Source organism: Aphidius gifuensis, linkage group LG3 (genome assembly GCF_014905175.1).
Source record: "Aphidius gifuensis isolate YNYX2018 linkage group LG3, ASM1490517v1, whole genome shotgun sequence".
In the NCBI taxonomy this organism is placed as follows: domain Eukaryota; kingdom Metazoa; phylum Arthropoda; class Insecta; order Hymenoptera; family Braconidae; genus Aphidius; species Aphidius gifuensis.
This window is the reverse complement of record NC_057790.1, coordinates 26,728,891-26,749,159: the sequence shown is the minus strand read 5'-3', so window position 1 is coordinate 26,749,159 and position 20,269 is coordinate 26,728,891. Positions and strand designations below refer to the sequence as shown.

Sequence of the window (20,269 nt, the reverse complement as noted above, 5' to 3'; positions counted from 1 at the left end):
TTTTTCTCATACATTTTTTTTATCTTATACGCAGGCAATTACATATTTACATAAAGATGTAATGAACAATAATACTCTCAAATTGATTAATATATCGCATAAAATTAATATTAATTTTCATTATTTATCAATTATTATATACAAAATAATAATAATATTAGTCTGAACAATCAGACAACTTACTTTCGGTGTATTTAATTAATAAATCAATAAAAAAATCATAAATTATAAAATAAAAATTATTGTTACTTAATATTAACGATACGAGTTTAGTACAATCTTTAATTTTTTTCCTCCTCTAATTAATTCGTTTGAGTGTAAATGTATTTAATTATTTTAATTTACTTTAATTTAATATATTTTCATTTGTTTTTTCTTTTTCAAATGAATTTTGCGTGTTATTATTTTTGTAGCATTTTTTAACAACATTTTTAGCTTGTATAAATTATTCATTGTTTTTTTTTTTTAAATTATTTATTCGTTGATTAATTGTGTTTATGAGGAGAAGCCGAAATAGATATATTTATTTTATTTAAATATATAATGAAAGGGAGGCACCTTAAGTAATCTCGAGCAATGCCGAAAAATGACAAATTCTTTTTGTTTTTTTTTTCGTTACGAACAAATTCCTTTCATTGGTTTATTTTTTAAATATCTATTTTATAATTATCTATGGTTAATAAAATATTATATTACACATTACTTAATCATTTATTGCTTATCAATAAAATATAAATTAATCAGCTCATTAACGATCCTTGAGGGGGGAGTAGAGGCATACAGTTATTTTATAATTTTCTTTTTTCCATTACATTTCATTTCATTGTGTTGTTCATTAATAATGTGCTCATTTTTTTAATTTTTATTTTAAATTATACTCAAAGTTGAGTGAATTCAACAACAACATGATATTATATCTTTTTTTATTTTTTTTTATTTTCTTTTTTCTATAAAATATTATTGATAAACTAAACTCAAAGTAATAGGGTCATAATTAATTGTTTTTTTTTTTTTTTTATCTCATTCGGAATGTGTGCTTTATGAAAGTAATTGATTAATTAAAATTTTCATTTATTTTTTCGTAAATTACAAAGTTTTTATTTTTCATTTTTTTTTTTTTTTTTTGTTAAAATTCAGTCTTGATAAATTATTTTACAACGTGCTGGATGAACATAGTCAATGGTTAAATGATTTATAGGATATTTAGCTATAAAAAATGTAACAAAAACATTAATTTTTTTATTTATTCATTTTTTTTCCTTTTTTTTTTTTTTCATCTAAAATTCAAAACATGATGTTGTGTTAAATTTAAAAATTCTTATATTTTTATTTTTTATTATTTTCTTTTTTTTTTTTTTATTTATATTAATTAATTAATTTATCTTTGTATTAATTTATTTAATTTTTTTTTTTGTATTTTTATTTAGTACGATTTTTCACGTTACTTTGACATCGAAAAATTTAATTTAATATTTTTAAAAATTATTAGATTATTAAATTTATTTAGATTTACTTTTTTTTTTTTCCATAATATAACTAGCATTATATTTACCCTTCCCCCAATTTAAATTAATTAATTAATTTAAATATATATATTATTTATTATATTTCATTGAACTTTAACAACTTCCTGTGATATTTAATCGAAATTATTTAATAAATCTCGCAGAGTTATCAACACAAGGATCAAGTAATTTAATACTTTGTGGCTTTATTCAAACTCGAGGTACACATTATACAAATACATATTTAATCATAATAATAATTTACAGTATATGCCTCTCTTTTTTTTATTTAAAAAACAAAAATTATATGTGCGTGAAATAAATATATATTTATCTAATAGTAACCCCGTCAAATTTTTGGTCACATTTAATTCTGGCGTAATAATATATTATTTAAATTTTTAAGCTGCATGTCCAGCTTCACGACAAGACTTACAACATTGTCTTTGATAAAGTGAGCATAAATTCATGACATTAACTTTATGACAAAGTGGTGAATCATCCGTACATTGATCTGAAAAAATAAAATCTAAATTGTAGAGCTCATCAATGAGATCTACAAACAAAAATTCATAATAAAAAAAATACAACATCTACTTTAATCTACTTCATGCAACTTTATATAAAAAAAAGTAATATTTTTTATAAATTTATAACAATAATAAATTGTGCTAAAATAATGGATGAGTATGAGATAAAATTTCTACCTCCAGATGTATGACAAGGTCCATTTTTGCAAGGTTTCATCACAACTGGACGCGGCAAATCACGACATACATTTCCAGCTGGTTTTTTTGTTCCAAACCATACACACTGTAGTATTCTATATTTAATGCCATCCTCACATGATGCTGTGCACTGTTAATAATAAATAAATTGTTAGACAACAACAAGAATATTGCTACTAAATAATTCAGGTTTTTATTTGAAATATACCTTGGACCATTCACCAACTCTCCAGACACCTTTACATGCATCATTGTGACATTCCTGTTTTTGAGGTGGTTTTATTTCATCGTCACATTTTTTTGAATCAACAATTGTCATGTTTATTGTTCCATTCGCCAATTCTTCAGCAATACGACAAGTTATTTCTCGTCTTTGCATAGCTAAATAAAATAATTTATATCGAAAAATTTCAATTATTCAAATCATTTTAGCGTCTTAATTATAAATTTTACAAAAAAATCATTCTAATAAAAATTATTCTTCTATTAAAGATGAACAAAATGCTTATTTTATTTTTTTAATAGCTCAATTATTAACAAAGTTATGAACTTGATAGTCAACATGCGCGAATCATGCCTCAGACAGAGAAGCAACATGTCTAGCACACGTTCAAATAAAAAATGCAATAACTCTGTCAATAATTGACTTAAAAAAAAAATAGAATAATCTTTCTTTTCCTCTTGAAAAGACAAATAATTTTTATATCGAAACATTTTTTGATACGACTCATGGTTAATGAGCCAGAGCAGTTTGAATAATTAGTTTCTTTTTTTTTTTCGTTTAACTTTTATTTGCTTGACTGTAAATTTGTCATTGATGACCCAATTACGGAAAAAAAAGCAAAATATAAAGCATATTTATGTCAGATAATATCAAGCAATATCTGCAGTATTTATTTTTGAAAATAGACATAAATTTAATTGGCAAAATTAAACGAACCAGTTTTCCATGTAAAGCATCTTGATGATTCACAAGGAGTCCATTCTTTGGCATACCATTGTGGACATGTATTTGCACCACAAGGACGTACTTTTTGTGGCATTGGAAAACCAGCATCCTCACAAAGTGAAGCACCAATGACTGTTCTTGATGGTACTTGTGTTGTATTTATACTTGATTTTATTGAACGTACCGTACACTGTGCACCTCTCATCTAATTTCAATCAAAAATACACAAATTATTTATACAACAACAACCTATCAATTAATTCAATTAAATTTTAATACTCACTTGAAAACCACCACCACCACAAGGTTGTGAACATTTTGACCAATCAGTTGTGATCCATTTAAATTCCATATCATCTTTTATTCCTAAAATACAGAAAAAAAAAATATCAATTTATTTTTCAAAATAATATTTAAACAATTTAATAATAATTATTATTATTACCTGTACTGAATATATTTAAATCACCAGATTCATCATCAATCGAATCATTTGTTTCAAATGAAAGTATTTCCAATGGAGTTGATGATTCAATTTGATTTTTTTCATTTAATAAAATTTCTTTTACTTTTTCTTCATTTTTATCATCAATATTTGTTGTTTTTGTTGTTGTTTTTGTTGTTGTTTTTGTTGTTGTTATTGTTGGTAATGTTGTTGATGATGATGGTAATGTTGTTGATGATATTTTTTGTTCACTGTTATCTTCATTACTAACAACTTCCAATGCTCCAAGATCAACACCATCCAAATCACTGTCTTTTGTATTTTCATTATTTTTTTTTTCCATATTATTTATAATCAAAGTTTTATTATTTAAATTATTTGTCATGTTATTATTTAATTTATATTTTATCAATTCACTCTCATATGAATCCTCAATTTGTTCCATTTCACTGCCCGAATCAAATATTTTATCGTCATCATTTTTTGATAAATTTATTGTTGATGTTGTTGATAATATTTTTGGGTTTTCATTAATTTGATCTGTTGGCTTTTTATCAATATGCAATTCATCAATTATTGTTGTTGGAATTGTTGGAGTATTTTTATTTTCAGTTGTTAATTTATTTTCATCATTTGATGATTGAGTTGATGTTGAAATAATTAATGTATCATTTTTTGATTTTTCAATTGATACATCAGTTAATTTTTCTGTTGTTGTTGATGTTGTTGTTGTTGTATTATCAATTTTATTTTCTATATTTGTACCTCTTTGACTTCGAAGATAATTATCATGAATATCATTCGTTTTAATATTTTTTAAAGAATATTCAAATTCATTTTCAGTTGATTTTTGTGTTGTTGTTGTTGTTTTTGCATTTTCAATTATTGATTTTGAATGTTCGAGTGCTTCTAGCTGATCAATTGAAAGAACAACAGTGTCTAAATCATATGGATCATCATCGATGAATATTCGCTCTTCATCTGGTCCAAATTTTTCATCAGGTATCACTGTGTTGTGGCCAAACATACCCATGTCATTGTCAGCACTGTTGTACTTTAAATTGTTGTCCATTTTATCAAAATTATAGCTGTCCGATGAAGATTTGTGACGGTGAGGATTATGTTGTTTTATTGGTGTTGTTCGGTGATTTCTTTTTTGTGCATGGGCGTTCTTGGTGAATGGCCAATATGACTGTTTAAAATTTAAATATTTTATACATCAAATTGGCAATGATTATTTTTTTGTCGTCTTGCTAATAAACTAATTGAACTTTTTTTTTTTTTGAATCACCACAAAGATAGTCCTTTATATTTTTATAAATAATTTTGGTAGTTTAAATTATTCAAAGCAAGATTAATTTTGTACCGAATAAATGTGCATTTTTAGAGCTGTAATTTATTGATTAAGGTATTTTTAAAAAATATGTGTATTTAATTATTCATTGAGTGCCTTGATTTTGTAAAATTATTAATGAGGAAATTTTGAAAATAGATCATTTATAATTGATATTTTTTTTATGGAAAAAATTTTTATATTTAAATTGAATTGCCAAATGCTTACGTAGTTGAAAATAACAAAAAATAGCTAAATAATAAATCAATTGTAATTAAAATATAAAAAAAAAAATAGCAAAAGGAATGTCAACGGCACGTGGTGTTCCCAAGCGGTCACCCATCCAAGTACTAACCACGCTCAGCCCTGCTTAACTTCGGTGATCGGACGAGAACCGGTGCATTCAGGCCGATATGGTCGTTGACGGAGATTTTAAACTATATCATCAATTTATACAATTACGTGTTCAATTCCCTGTCGAGTGTATTTTTTTATTTTCTATTATAACAAAAAAATAAATAAATAATAAAATTAATTTTGTAAAAATAAAAACGACTAAATTCGTGGTGTATCAATCCAAAAAATGATTATCTGTATGGCCAGGAATTTCTTATATTAATTACAGCAATAAAGCTATTTCCATAGAAATATTTTTTTCTACATCAAATACAAGTAACACAAGACAATGACATATGAAGTCAAAGATCGACCGTTCTTAATTTTAAATTATATTCACGTTTACTAGAAAGGCGACGAGTTTATTTGTTATGAAAAAAAAGCAAAGTTGTTACAAAGCAAATGATCAATCAGTAATTTGATATTAAATTTCACCTTCAAGGCTGTTATTAGTTGGGTAAAATGTGGCATAAGACGAGAACCACTGGAGGCTGCAGTGGATTCCACTGATTCCTGATAGCCAGACTGGTTATTTATTTTTTATTTATAATAAATATATCCCATCACCAAACCAGCCAGGCCATTAATGTTAGTAAAAATTGCAAGAAAAAAACAGGAGAAAAACAGTCAATTAATTATCAAGTAAAATCACAGATAGAAAATTTAAATTATTTTTGAAATTAAAATTGAGTGAAGCTGATTAAATTCATGCATATTTTATCATTGAAAAATGTTAATTATTAAAAAATATTTACCTTATGAATTGATGTGACTGGATATTCTCCATTTGATGTTGAGTCTGCTGATGAAGGACTCGGTCGTGGACGTAATTTTTTATTACGTGGTTTTTTAGTTGTCTTACCAGATAATTGAATTTCCGGACGTGATTCATGACTCAAATCATCATTTCCAAGTGCAAATGTACCCTGATATGCTGGTGCTAATATAATTTAAATTATTAAACATTATCAAAGTAAAATAATTAAAATTTTCATGTATAAAATTCAATTAAAAAATCATACCAGCTCTATCAATTTGTAAATTTTCACCGGAACTTGGTGAACCAGAGTCTAGGTTAACATCATGACGATGTTGAACATTATTACCAGATCTTAATATTTCTTCACTGCTCATTTGATCTCTCGTACGATGCTTCACTGTTAAATGAGTTTCAGAGTGTGCTTGACCAGCTGAAAGGTAATATTAAATTTCACCTATTAAACCCACCATCATTACTTCAACTATAAATATTTTTATAAAATAAAAAAAAGTCTTTAATTAAATGCACATTTTATTCCTCAAATTTTCAACATTTTCATCGATAAAAAATCAATAGAAAAATAAAATCAAATGAAAAACAAGATAGACCCAAAAATAGATAATTAATTTAAAAAAATAAATGAAAAATAAAAAATGATTTACCAATGCAGCCATAAACTCCAGCATCCGTGAATTGAATGTCAATTATTCTCAATGTTCCTTTTTTATTAATTTTGTATTTTTTCGATTTACGTATTTCTGCTCTGTCTTTTGTCCATGTAATTTGTGCTCTATGGAAAATAAAATAAATGGGAAAATTAATTAATAAAGTAGATGAAAATATTTTTCAAAAATTAAATACAAACTTGTGGAATTTTTTAACTGGACAACGAATTTTGATTGATGTTATTCCTTGAAATACTGTTGCAGTCATTCCAATTTTTAATTCAACTTTATTTTCTGGATCTTTTTGTATGTATGTTGAATTTTCACTTGATATTATTGAATGACTATTTGAATTTCCATTTTCATGACATGATCTTGTGTTGCATGGTTTATCAGCTGGTGGTTTTGGTCCTTGACATTCACGATCAGCAACATTTTGTCTGTGTCCTTGTGCCATTATTTGTTCACAAACAACTTCACGTCTTTTAACACCATTACCACAACTTTTTGAACACTAAAATATTAAAATATTAAAATACAAATAATAATAAAAGTTAATTGGATAGTTATGTTTAAGATAAATTAATAATTTTTACCTTGCTCCATTCACCAGGCTGCCATTTAGGTGGACAATCCCACACATTGCAATGCTGTCTGTCTACTGGTGCTGGTGTTGGACACATGTGGCTTGATACAACAACCGTGTTACCTGGTCCCCTTGCAACTTCATGAATGCAAGTGACGTCTCTTGTTTGCATACCAATACCACATTCACTATTGCATGCACCAAAATCACTATAATTCCATCTGAAAAAAAAATTGAAAATTTAATAAATTAAAATTCATTTTATTAATTGATTTAAATATATTTAAACAATAAATTTATTTATATTAATTTAACTTTCAAAAAGCACTCAATAAATATAAGAAAATGAAAAAAAAAAATCAATAATTGTCGATAGAAATAATTAATAAATTATAGAGAAAAAAAAAAAAAAACTTTTATCAATTTAGCACAGTGTTTTGTTGAATTTTTTAAATAAATAAATATTTAAAAATAAATTTAATATATATTCAAAATTATCAACTATATAAAAATCAATAAATATAATTTTATAATTAAATTTTAGAAAAAATATACAAGAATATTTTAAATGATAAATTTCATAAAATTAAAAAATAAATAATTAAAATTTTTACAAAATTTTTAAAATTAATAAAATCATAATTTGAAAAATAAAAATAAATTATTTAATAATTGATAAATAAAAAATATGGCTTTATTGTATTATTAAATAAATAAAAATTTAAAAATAAATTTTCAAAATATTACCTTGGTGGACAAGCATGATCATTGCAAGTTCTAACTCTCGATTCTGGTTTTGTTTCAGCAGTACAAAGTAATGGTATAACAGTTTTACCAGTATCATCACTGACACAATTAATTATCAAATCCTGAACACCTGTTATGAAAATTAAAAATCTTTTTTATAATTAAATTAATTAACTAAAATATTTACAAATTAACTTAAACACAAACAAGGATTATTCAACTTGTATATTTTTTATTAATTAATTAAAATATAATAACACAACTTTGATTATACAAAAGGAAAAAAAAAAAATAGTTTAATAATATTAAAAGTTTTACGACAATGTTAATTAATATAATTAAAAAAAAAATTTACCTCCAAGACATGATGCTGAGCATGCACTGTAGCCACCTTCTTTCCATGAATATGTTGTTTGTCCAGAACTACCTGGTGCAACTTTAACACCACTGTCGTAATCACCACCAGCACCAGCACCACTTAGACCAGATAATTTATATGAATCCATTAAATTTGTATCTTCATAGCCGCTATCACGAACAGTATCAATACCATATGAATAATTATTTTCATCTTGTTCACATTGTCTAAGCATACAACGTTCAGTTGCTTGTGGTTTTGTACCAGCACATTGATGATCTGGTAATTTTGCCATTGTTCTACTAAATTCGAGAAATATTTTACAGTGTACATCACGATGACGTATACCCTCACCACATGTTGCACTGCATGTTGACCAATTATCAACGATAAATCTAATTTTAAATTAATGAAAACAAAAAAAAACAAAAATTAATTATTAATTTTTTGAAATTTTTGATAATTTAATTTTTAAAAATTAATTAATAAATATATTTTGCAAAAATCAAATTAATTTATAAATTTATTTTGTAATTATTTGTTTTTATTTAAATAATTCGAAATTATTTGATCGAAATTCGAAAAAAAACTTTAAAAATTCGAAAAAAAACTTGAAAAATTCGAAAAAGAAATTCGAAAAATTGTAAAAAATAATTTTATAATTTAATTATTTAAATTAATAAATAACTAATTGATAAATAAATTTTTATTTTTATTTATAAATGAGAATTTAGAAATTGTAATTTTTTTTTTTTTTTATATTTAACTTACGTTGGTTTTGAAGGCATTTCTTCGGCAATTAATTTTTCTGGTGTTGGTGGTGATTCTGAGGATTGGATTGTTGGATCAAATTTATCACCAGAAACTGCAATAATAGTATTATTGAAATTTCAATTAACAAAGTTAATGGATAAATGAAGAGAAAATAAATTTTATTTAATTAAAAAAAACTTACATCCTGGACAAGTGCTGGTTTTGCACTCTTGTTCGTTGCCTGGTCGTTCAGTTGGATCACAATCAGATGATAATCTTCCTTCACCATCTCTGCATTCAATTGTTCTTGTTCTTGTTGCAAATCCGCATGTTGCTGAACACTATATATACGAAAAATAAAAGTCATTGATTTATTCAATTTTAAAAAAAAATAATTAAAACTATTTTTAAATTAAATTACTTTATTCAAACTTTTATATTGTTTTTGAATAAAAAAATAAAATAAAAATAATCAAGATATATAAATTTGTATTTTAAATTACACTTTTATAAATAAATTATTTTTTTTTTTCATTTATTTTAAGGTTTTCTTTGTAAAGTTTATTGATGAACAAAAAAAGAATGGTAATTTAATGAATCAAGTTATATTTTAATTGGAGGGATGACGTTTGAGTTTGTGTTTATAGAATTTAATTTTTCAACTTGATATGTTTTTTTTTTTATTATATTATTGAAAAGGGTTGATAAATATCACTGGCTGTGATGTTTTATCATAAATCATATTGACTTTTAATATCGATGCATACTATTTTTATTACCACGATGATACTATATAGCATCGAATATTTTTTAAATTCAATTTTTTAAAAATGTTTTTAAATTAAAACCTTGACCTTTTGTTCTGTTTTATTTATATATCATATCAATTAAAACGAAATTATCGTAGTTTTTTAATGAATTGCTAATATTGACCTGGAGCTGGGAGAGAAGAAAATGAGAGACGAAAATATCTGGAATTTGAGTGACATTTTGACAGTTGAATTAATAAATAATTTGGGGAGAAAATAGAAATTTACATTAAAAGAAATATAAAGTGTTCATTCACGAAGAAGAAAAAAAATTGTTTAAACTTTAATGGAAAATTAATATTTAAAATTTGTTAATTCAACATGTTAAAAAATATTGAATAACCAGTTGATATATTTCTCAAAATTTCAATTCAAAATTATTATCAAAAATTAATTTAACATTTTTTTTTGAATCCTTATTATTGAATATTTTTCAATTTTTAAATTTTCATATTTTAGCTAAATGTTAAATTAATATGTCAAACAAAATGTGAATCTATTTTGTCATTTGAAAAATGTTAAATTTAAATAATTAAAAAATAATCAATTTACACTTTTATAATTAATTTTCTATTTAACAATAAATATGAATTTATTTATTTTAAATTATTTATCAAATTATAAAATATATTTCATTTTTAAATATTCACAAATTTTTGTTTGTTAAAATTTCAAAGTTTTTATATAAATTTCAATTTATTATTTCATCACAATTACTCAATATATTCTTGTATTAAAATTATTCAATTTTAAACACACTTTAATATTAATTTCCTCGATTGATTCTTCAACATTTATCAATTTTTAAATTCTCATATTTTGCCTAAATGTTCACTTATTTCGACATTTAAAAAATGTTTAATATTAAATTTTTCCACTAGTAATAGTAAAAACAATATACTTGTTGATAAGTTAATAATAAAATTATCTTACCTGACTCCATTCACTAGTTTCCCACATTGGACAAGATATTATGTTACAATTTTTTTGATTTCTCGGCCTACGACTGGCAATGCATCTTCGATCCGGTAGCTAATTTGTAATTAAAACACAAAAAATATACATCAATCAATTTTTCAATATAAACAACATTCTAAAATTTAATTGATAGAAATTTTAAAATATATACCTTGGTTGTTTTATTTGCATATTCTTCGGTACAAAAAACCGATCTTGTTTTAACTCCACCACCACATGTTGCACTACATTTACCCCATTCACTAGTCAACCATCTGAAATACAAACAAAAATAATTATAAAAAATATTATTCTACCTTGCAATAAAATAAAACAAGACTTTTACTGTTATTAAAATTAAATTGCATCTAAAAATAATTATTAAAAAAAATTGTCGTATCCAAGTGACGCTTTTTATTTTGATCGAAATAACATTTATAAAATTGCGATAATAAATTTAGGTCAAATATTTCATTTTTGTATTTAAAAAAAAATTATAATTATTTATTTAAAATAATGGCAATTTGATTATTCAAAATTAAAAAATATAAAAGTTAATAATTTAATTCTAAATTACTAGATTTTCGAAAGTAGTAAAATTTAAAGAAAAATATTATTTCGAATATCAAAGGGTCAGTGAGTTCGATATTCGAAATAAAAGAATACAAAATAAACTGTCACAATTGTAAAATGTATATACCATTTTTTTTTTTTTTGTTACAATTTCACATTGAAAATGTTTGAGTGTGAAGAAGAGATTGTCAACATCAAAAGACTCATTTATTGGAAAGTTGAGTTTACAAAATGACGACCGAGTGTTTCTCTGAGTTTTCAAAAAAACAAAAATAAAGTGAAATGAAAAAATAAAAAAAGAAAATATATATTACATGTTAAAAAGAACAACCGCAAGTCATTTTTTTTTTTTTTTTTTTTTTTGTCTAATGGCCCTTCAAAATGAGATGAAAGAACTAGTATGCATTGCAACTATAAAGCTTTTTTTTTTTTTTCTTGTTTTCTTATATTGTTGAATTTTTTATTTTTTTCATTTTGCTGGAAATAATTTTTCACATTCTGAATGACTATATATATTTGAAACTATTTTATGCTATTTTATATTTTAAAGTATAAAAAGAAATTTCAAGCCACATAACATTTTTGTAAATAGAAATAAAAAAATGTAGAAATTTTAATATTTTTCGAATGGCGAAATGAGTCGAGATGTTGATATGGAATATTTAGGCAAAATATGAGAATTTAAAAATTGATTAATGTTGAAGAATCAATCGAGGAAAATAATATTAAAGTGTGTTTAAAATTTAATAATTTTAATACAAGAATATATTGAGTAATTGTGATGAAATAATAAATTTAAATTTACATAAAAACTTTGAAATTTTAACAAACAAAAATTTGTGAATATTTAAAAATGAAATATATTTTATAATTTGATAAATAATTTAAAATAAATAAATTCATATTTATTGTTAAATAGAAAATTAATTATAAAAGTGTAAATTGATTATTTTATAATTATTTAAATTTAACATTTTTCAAATGACAAAACAGATTGACATTTTTTTCGACATGTTAATTTAACATTTAGCTAAAATATTAAAATTTAAAAATTGAAAAATATTCAATAATAAGAATTCAAAAAAAAATGTTAAATTAATTTTTGATAATAATTTTGAATTGAAATTTTGAAAAATATATCAATCCGTTATTTAATATTTTTTAACATGTTGAATTAACAAATTTTAAATATTAATTTTCCATTAAAGTTTGAACATCTTTTTTCTTTTCGGTTAGTTCCATTTTATTCAGTTCAACATTTATTTTAGTTCAGCATTTTATGCAAATGTTAATTCAACATTCTAGCAAAAACAAATTTCAACATTTCCATTATTTAAACATTTTACAATGTGTAAAAAATTTATTATCCCAGTAAAATGACAAAAAAATATATTTAAATTCAATGATTCATTAAATTTTCTTCTTTCAGTGTACAACAGAAATATATATAAATAAATTAAAATATCTAAAATGCACAAAGAAAATTTAAAAAAATGGAAAAATTAAATTTCCAAAAAAAACATTTCAAGTTGTTTTACGAGACTTGATAAAATACATACTTGGTTTCGCAGTCATGCGTGTTACATGGCAAAAGTGTTTCCATCGGTTTTTCTTTAGCATCACAATTAACATCTTCCACGACCATTTCGCCATGTGTAGATTGGCAAATTGCCATAGTCATCTTCATGCCTAGACAAAAGAAAAATTAAAAACCAAAATTATCATTTTAAATATACCAGACACATCATTAAAATGATCTAAAAATATCAAACGACAATTTTATAAATAAAACAATAATTAGGTCAAACAATTGATTTGTTTTCTTGATTTTTTTAATTAATTAAACAGTAATTTGTTGATTTTTTATTGACATATCAAAAGGTCAAATAATTTTCAATCACACTTTGATATTTTTAGATATATTTATTGTTTTTTTAAGGTCAAATTTAAAAATACATTCTGCTATTTAATATTTAATATTTAACTCACCACCTCCACATGATTTTGAACATGCTGATATTGTTGCAAGTGTCCAAGCATATTTTCGTTGACATGACGTACTATTTCCACCACAAATACCACATGAATCAAATGTCTTGTTACTTCCAACTTTTTCATCACATCCAACTTTCTAAAAAACAAAATTAAATATTAATTTTATTAATTAAATAATAACAAACATTATCAATTTATTTTATCACAAAAGTTTCTTGTATTTTCTATTTAATTTTATGAGATCAAATTGACTATTCACATGATGACTTGATGATTTGATGCTAAGCAATAATAAAATCATAATAAAATCAATCTATAAAATAGATTTAATCAATTTATTTTTTTAAATTTATTATCATTTTATTTTTAGTTTAATTTGAATAATTTTTAAATGAAAAATTCACTTGTCTTCGCTTAAAATTAACAAATAAAAATGAAAATTATCCATCACAAAAAAACGATAAAAATTTAAAAATTAAAATTAAAAAAATATTGTTTAAATATTATTTTAAACACTGTCTAATAGAATAGTAAAAAAAAATATTAAAAAAAATAATTTTAAATAATTTTTTAACCAATTTAAATATTCATCAAATAAATGAATTTTTTTTTTTTATTTTTTTCGTGAATTGAAGTTTACTCGACCCTTAGAAATATATAATATATACAAAAAAAAAAAAAGAAAAATAATGATTATAAAGGGTTTGACGTTGATCAAGGTAACTTGTCATTCATTGAGAGAAATAAAGAGAGAGACAGGAGAGTGAGAGGAATAAAGACAGAATCAAGGCTGATTTGTGATTCAGACAACAGTGTTGGAGAGGACACAGAGCTTTTGGTTGCATTATTCATTCCTTATCTTGAAGTCTGAAATGTTAAAGCTTCAGCTAAGATAGTCCATGGTAAACGAGGGATCACGAATAGTCAACTCACTGAGGAATATACATGAATATAAACTTAACTTTAAAAGCAAAAATAAAATAAAAATAAAGTCAAGAAAATATATATTTTCATAAAATTTTATACTATTGACACGATATAAAAAATATCTAATCACTTTTTTCAAATGATTTTCACTTATTATTGTCTTGTCTTGATCAAGGGCTTAATGCAAAAAAAAAAAAATTATATAAAAAAATATTATTCGGTGTTACTTTGGACGAGAATAAACATGAAAAAAAAAAAGAAAATTATTAAATAAATATGAAAATAGATAGAAAATAAAATTATTAGTAGAAAAAAAAATTGTTGCAATATGTTGGAGGGCGTATAACACAAGTGGAAGAAGAAGAAAAAAAAAAAAAAATTTATGAAAGCTTTATACATGAGGGATAGAAAAAAATATCGAGAGTTTTTATCGTTGCATGTGTGTGCATGTAGTGGAGAAGAAATGGGATTGACGTGGGTTAAAAAAATGGAAAAATAAAGAAAAAAAAATAAAAGCGGGGAAGTCTTGTGTGGTGCTTGGTAAAACACCGAGGCTTGACGACAGTATGAATAAAAATATATGAAAAATGAATAAGATGAAAGTGAGTGTGAGAAAAATCCCAAACATCAACGACATTTTCAAACAACTTTTCGAATAGTACACGATGGAGAGATTCATCTTTTTTTTTATCCATCGCACCCTTCAATCAACATGATAACACAAATACGATACAATCAGATAATTATTTTTTTAAAAAAGGCGTTCTTATAGGGAGGGAATGAAAATGTTCAATTAAACATTTTTTTAAATGTCGAAATAAGTGTATTGAACGGTTTGGCAAAATATGAGAATTTAAAAATTGATAAATGATGAAGAATCAATCGAGAAAAATAATATTAAAGTGTGTTTAAAATTGAATTATTTTAATACAAGAATATATTGAGTAATTGTGATGAAATAATAAATTTAAATTTACATAAAAACTTTGAAATTTTAACAAACAAAAATTTGTGAATATTTAAAAATGAAATATATTTTATAATTTGATAAATAATTTAAAATAAATAAATTCATATTTATTGTTAAATAGAAAATTAATTATAAAAGTGTAAATTGATTATTTTTTAATTATTTAAATTTAACATTTTTCAAATGACAAAATAGATTGACATTTTTTTTGACATGTTAATTTAACATTTAGCTAAAATATTAAAATTTAAAAATTGAAAAATATTCAATAATAAGGATTCAAAAAAAAATGTTAAATTAATTTTTTGATAATAATTTTGAATTAACATTTTGAAAAATATATCAATCCGTTATTTAATATTTTTTAACATGTTGAATTAACAAATATTAAAAAAAATAAATGTGAAAATTTTATGGCTAAATGATAATACAATTTCATCCCATCAAAAGTTATTTCTCAATTATTCTCATTATCTTTAAAAATCATTAAAAGAAATCAGAGCAAAAAAAAGAAAAAATACTAGAAATAAGAGCTTTTAATTTTTTTTAAATATTATTTTTTCATACAACGAGTATAGATTTCTGAAGAATGACATTTGTCGAGACAGACGTTGAACCCAAAACTGTTATTCGTTAGTTTAATAATTCAAAATAATTTTCAGTTCATCGACCTCAGTTAAACTCCAATAATTACATTTACCAACTAACAGAAGAAATAATATGAAAAATATAATTTAAATATTCAAAATAATCTAAAACAAGTATATAAAATATTTAAATATGATAAAATAATAATTTTAACAATTATCATTAGTACCAACAAATTAAAATAACTAATAACGACAAAATGTTTTGAATATAAATTTTAAAATTTCTTTGAATAACAAAGTTTTGCCTTAAAACTTTATGAAAATCAACGTTAAAATTAGCTATTGTGTTAAATTTGATAAAATTAAGTTTCTTAATTACGACAATTGTTGTTAATTTTAAATTTAAATAATAAAAAATAAATTGTACGTGATGATAACTTACCATGCAATTACCACCAATACAAACATCAAAACTATCTGGATCATTATTACATTTGGTACCATCAATAACTTTTTCAGCAAGTTGAACGACAATTGTTTCATCTGAATCAAGATCTTCATCGTTATTATCAATCAAAGAACCACTTGTTAGTCCACCATCAATTTTGTTGGCTGTTTCATTTGCAATGAGTATTAAACGTTGCATTGGACGAAGTGAACTTAACGATGATGCTAAAGATCTGTATGTCTGTATTCCACGACAAATCAAAGAGCATGGTCTTGTTGAATCATAGTAAGGATACCATTTTAACAATTGTCCACTGTAAGGTACATTGTCAAAGGATGCACATTGTTCACCTCGAAAATCACTCAAGTCGTGACATGGCTGTAACAAAAATTAATTATTTAATCATTCGGCATTCGTCAAAGACATAAATTGAATAAATTATTTTTTTAAATTAATTTTATTGCTTCAATTATTTACATTACTTCAACGACTTTATATTAATAATTTTTTTCTATGAAATATAATTATTGATAAACCAAACTTAAAGTAATAGGGTCATGATTAATTATTATTTTTTTTTTTTTATCTCATTCGGAATGTATAATTTATAAAAGTAATTGATTAATTAAAATTTTCATTTATTTTTTCGTAAATTACAAAGTTTTTATTTTTCATTTTTTTTTTTTGTTAAAATTCAGTCTTGATAAATTATTTTACAACGTGCTGGATGAACATAGTCAATGGTCAAATGATTTATAGGATATTTAGCTATAAAAAATGTAACAAAAACATTAATTTTTTTATTTATTCATTTTTTTTCCTTTTTTTTTTTTTTCATCTAAAATTCAAAACATGATGTTGTGTTAAATTTAAAAATTCTTATATTTTTATTTTTTATTATTTTCTTTTTTTTTTTTTTTATTTATATTAATTAATTAATTTATCTTTGTATTAATTTATTTAATTTTTTTTTTTGTATTTTTATTTAGTACGATTTTTCACGTTACTTTGACATCGAAAAATTTAATTTAATATTTTTAAAAATTATTAGATTATTAAATTTATTTAGATTTACTTTTTTTTTTTTCCATAATATAACTAGCATTATATTTACCCTTCCCCCAATTTAAATTAATTAATTAATTTAAATATATATATTATTTATTATATTTCATTGAACTTTAACAACTTCCTGTGATATTTAATCGAAATTATTTAATAAATCTCGCAGAGTTATCAACACAAGGATCAAGTAATTCAATACTCTCTGTCTCAATTTAAACTCAAGGTATATATATATTCATCATATAAACAATAACAATGATAATTTACAGTGTAAAAAAAAGAGCAACAATGGATTTAAAAGAAAACAATATAAAGAGCTGAGAAATGAATGAGAAATAAATGGACAGAAATGATACATCTGGCTATTACTTTTCTCAGCTTCCGGTATAGTCCAGTGGTAATTGTTTTTCTTTTTCTCATTCACCTAAAAACCAGAGAGATATCTGCTACCATCAACTCATCAACACAATTTTTTTTCTTTTCAAAAAGTCCAGTGTTGTGTGTGTACGTGAGACAAGCTGGACTCTAAACATTTATATAAAAAAAAAAAAATCCCAGCACGTTCAAAGCTATATCACAGGCACTTTTATAGATTACTATTTTTTCTTTTTTTTTTTTCGGCCAACATATAAATGTCTTGCTAAAATCGACACAGATACAACTTTACGTTTTATATTTCTTTTTTTTTTCTTCTCATATAATTTTTGGTTATATTATTTTATTTTTTTTATAACAATTTCTTTTCACAGGAATAAAGATACAGATAAAAATAAAAAAAAATGTCAAATGAGTTGAGATTACGTGGCAGTTTGCCAGGCACGTCTCGACTCATGGATATTTCATTAAATTTAAAAATATCACCGATGAAAAATTAACAAAAATAAATAATAATTTTATAAATATCATGAGAAAAAATATGGAAATTTTCAAGTACTCGGAATGTAATGTAATAATTTATTTGTGCAATGACGAGAATTGATAAATCATTGATAAAATATTGAAGAAAAAAAATTATATTTTATCAAATCGATTGATGAAATGATGCAAGTTGATTAAGTATATGAAATTTTGTAAAACTAAGTTGAGATAAGTTTGCATATTGAAAAAAAAAAATTGTGGTCAGTTACCACACAAGCATAGTCGACTCAGCTGTAATTTTCAATTCAATTATTTTAATTAAGCTTGATGTTTAAATTAATCCACTGAAACTTGAGCAATTAAAAGTTGTAAAAAAATAACAAGAATAAATTTTATTTTTTGATCTGATATTTAAATAATAAAGTTCAAATTTATTTGTTTTTAATTTAAATGTATATTGTTGAAATTTTAGTTTGTTTGATTTTAAAATTAATATAAAATTTAATTTACTGAATTTTTTTTAGCTAATAATTTAAAAAAAAAATATAAATAATCAAAATTAAATTTTAAAATTTTTAGCGTAGTTATAATTAAGTGTTGTTTAAACAACAAAAGCATAATTTCATGAAAATTTTATTTAGAAATATTTTTTTTTAACAAGTATAAGCTGCTGCGAAAAATGATGAATTTTGTCTGCAAGTCACGGACAATTTAAAATTGCAAAATAAAATATAAATAATTGAAATTAAATTTCAAAATTTTCAGGATAGTAATATTCAGATATTATCTAATTACTAAAAGCATAATTTTGTTAAATTTTTGTTTAGAAATATTTTTTTTTTGAAATCGAAAAAACCTTCACATTATGGAATTTCCTCAATTTGCCCAAACATATAAAATTGCAAAAAAAAATAAAAATAATTGAATTTAATTTACGAAACTTTAAGGATAACAATATCTAAGTATTGTTTAAATTATAAAATCATAATTTCATGAAAATTTTGTTTAGAAATATTTTTTTTTGAGCCATGTATAGATACAAGTCTTCAGCTACGAAAAAACCGCGGCAAAAGCGCGGCTACAACCTAATAAAGTAAAAAAAAAAAATAAAAAAAATAAACGAATAATTTATTAACAACTAAAAAATGATAAATAAACAAACAAAGTATTAAATAAATTAATTAATTGATAGATTAATTAAATAAATAAACAAACAATAAATTTTTTTTCTAAACTTGATATTTGATTTTTGAATAAATATTTACTAAACAAAATTTCTAGCTTGATAAAATAAATATTTACCAAGTAACAATATCGAAAATTGTTATCAACAAAATAACAATAATTAATTTAATTTTTTCAGCCAACAAATAAATTTGTAAATTAATAAACTTGATGGAAAATTGACTGTACATTATTGTTGACGAATAAATGTTTTGCCGACTTATATTTACAATACAAAGTACGTCATTCCTCGTTTGTTTGTTATCATTATCATGAATACGAATTTCAATAGGGGAAAATACATATATATGTGTGTGTTCGTGTAAATTATGGGGGTGAGAATTTGTACGCTTTCACAAGTTTCCAATATATAATGAAATTAAGCTCGTCCCAGATGTACACACATGATTTTCGTGAAAGTGGGAAAATACTTGTCGCTAAAGATATGCTTTAATTTTCAAATATAATTTTCATACAATTACAATATCCATTTGTCTAACGAGCATAATTAACGCTTTTCAATTTATTTATTTTAAAAAATATTAACTATAATTATACATTAATAAATAAATAAATAATTTTAAAAAATTTAATTTCATGATTTTCAAATTAATCGGGTTGCTTTTAC

At 23.0% G+C, this 20,269-nt stretch overlaps 1 protein-coding gene and 1 non-coding gene across 4 annotated transcripts in view; both read right to left on the bottom strand.

The window, feature by feature from the left end:
• Nucleotides 1-1,094: 1,094 nt before the first annotated feature.
• LOC122853365 (protein madd-4) overlaps nt 1,095-20,269 on the bottom strand; it is a 95,942-nt gene continuing 76,767 nt past the window's right edge. Inside the window, exons 6-26 of one of the 3 annotated variants that reach the window (XM_044153798.1) lie at nt 16,489-16,872; nt 13,554-13,695; nt 13,124-13,253; nt 11,164-11,266; nt 10,968-11,066; nt 9,428-9,566; nt 9,244-9,337; nt 8,470-8,867; nt 8,115-8,244; nt 7,378-7,588; nt 6,982-7,295; nt 6,779-6,906; nt 6,379-6,546; nt 6,112-6,296; nt 5,792-5,881; nt 3,628-4,819; nt 3,466-3,548; nt 3,174-3,387; nt 2,442-2,614; nt 2,213-2,363; nt 1,095-2,019 (exon numbers count right to left, since the gene is read on the bottom strand). In XM_044153798.1, the coding sequence (XP_044009733.1) occupies nt 1,907-2,019; nt 2,213-2,363; nt 2,442-2,614; nt 3,174-3,387; nt 3,466-3,548; nt 3,628-4,819; nt 5,792-5,881; nt 6,112-6,296; nt 6,379-6,546; nt 6,779-6,906; nt 6,982-7,295; nt 7,378-7,588; nt 8,115-8,244; nt 8,470-8,867; nt 9,244-9,337; nt 9,428-9,566; nt 10,968-11,066; nt 11,164-11,266; nt 13,124-13,253; nt 13,554-13,695; nt 16,489-16,872 (4,641 nt within the window). In that variant the 3' untranslated portion in view covers nt 1,095-1,906. Of the gene's footprint in view, nt 2,062-2,212; nt 2,364-2,441; nt 2,615-3,173; nt 3,388-3,465; nt 3,549-3,627; nt 4,820-5,791; nt 5,882-6,111; nt 6,297-6,378; nt 6,547-6,778; nt 6,907-6,981; nt 7,296-7,377; nt 7,589-8,114; nt 8,245-8,469; nt 8,868-9,243; nt 9,338-9,427; nt 9,567-10,967; nt 11,067-11,163; nt 11,267-13,123; nt 13,254-13,553; nt 13,696-16,488; nt 16,873-20,269 lie in introns of all 3 variants that reach the window. The other 2 variants (XM_044153797.1, XM_044153799.1) reach the window with 2 other exon arrangements.
• On the bottom strand, nt 5,267-5,385 carry LOC122853580. Its single transcript, XR_006373919.1, has one exon. It is a non-coding gene; the product is annotated as a 5S ribosomal RNA (ribosomal RNA).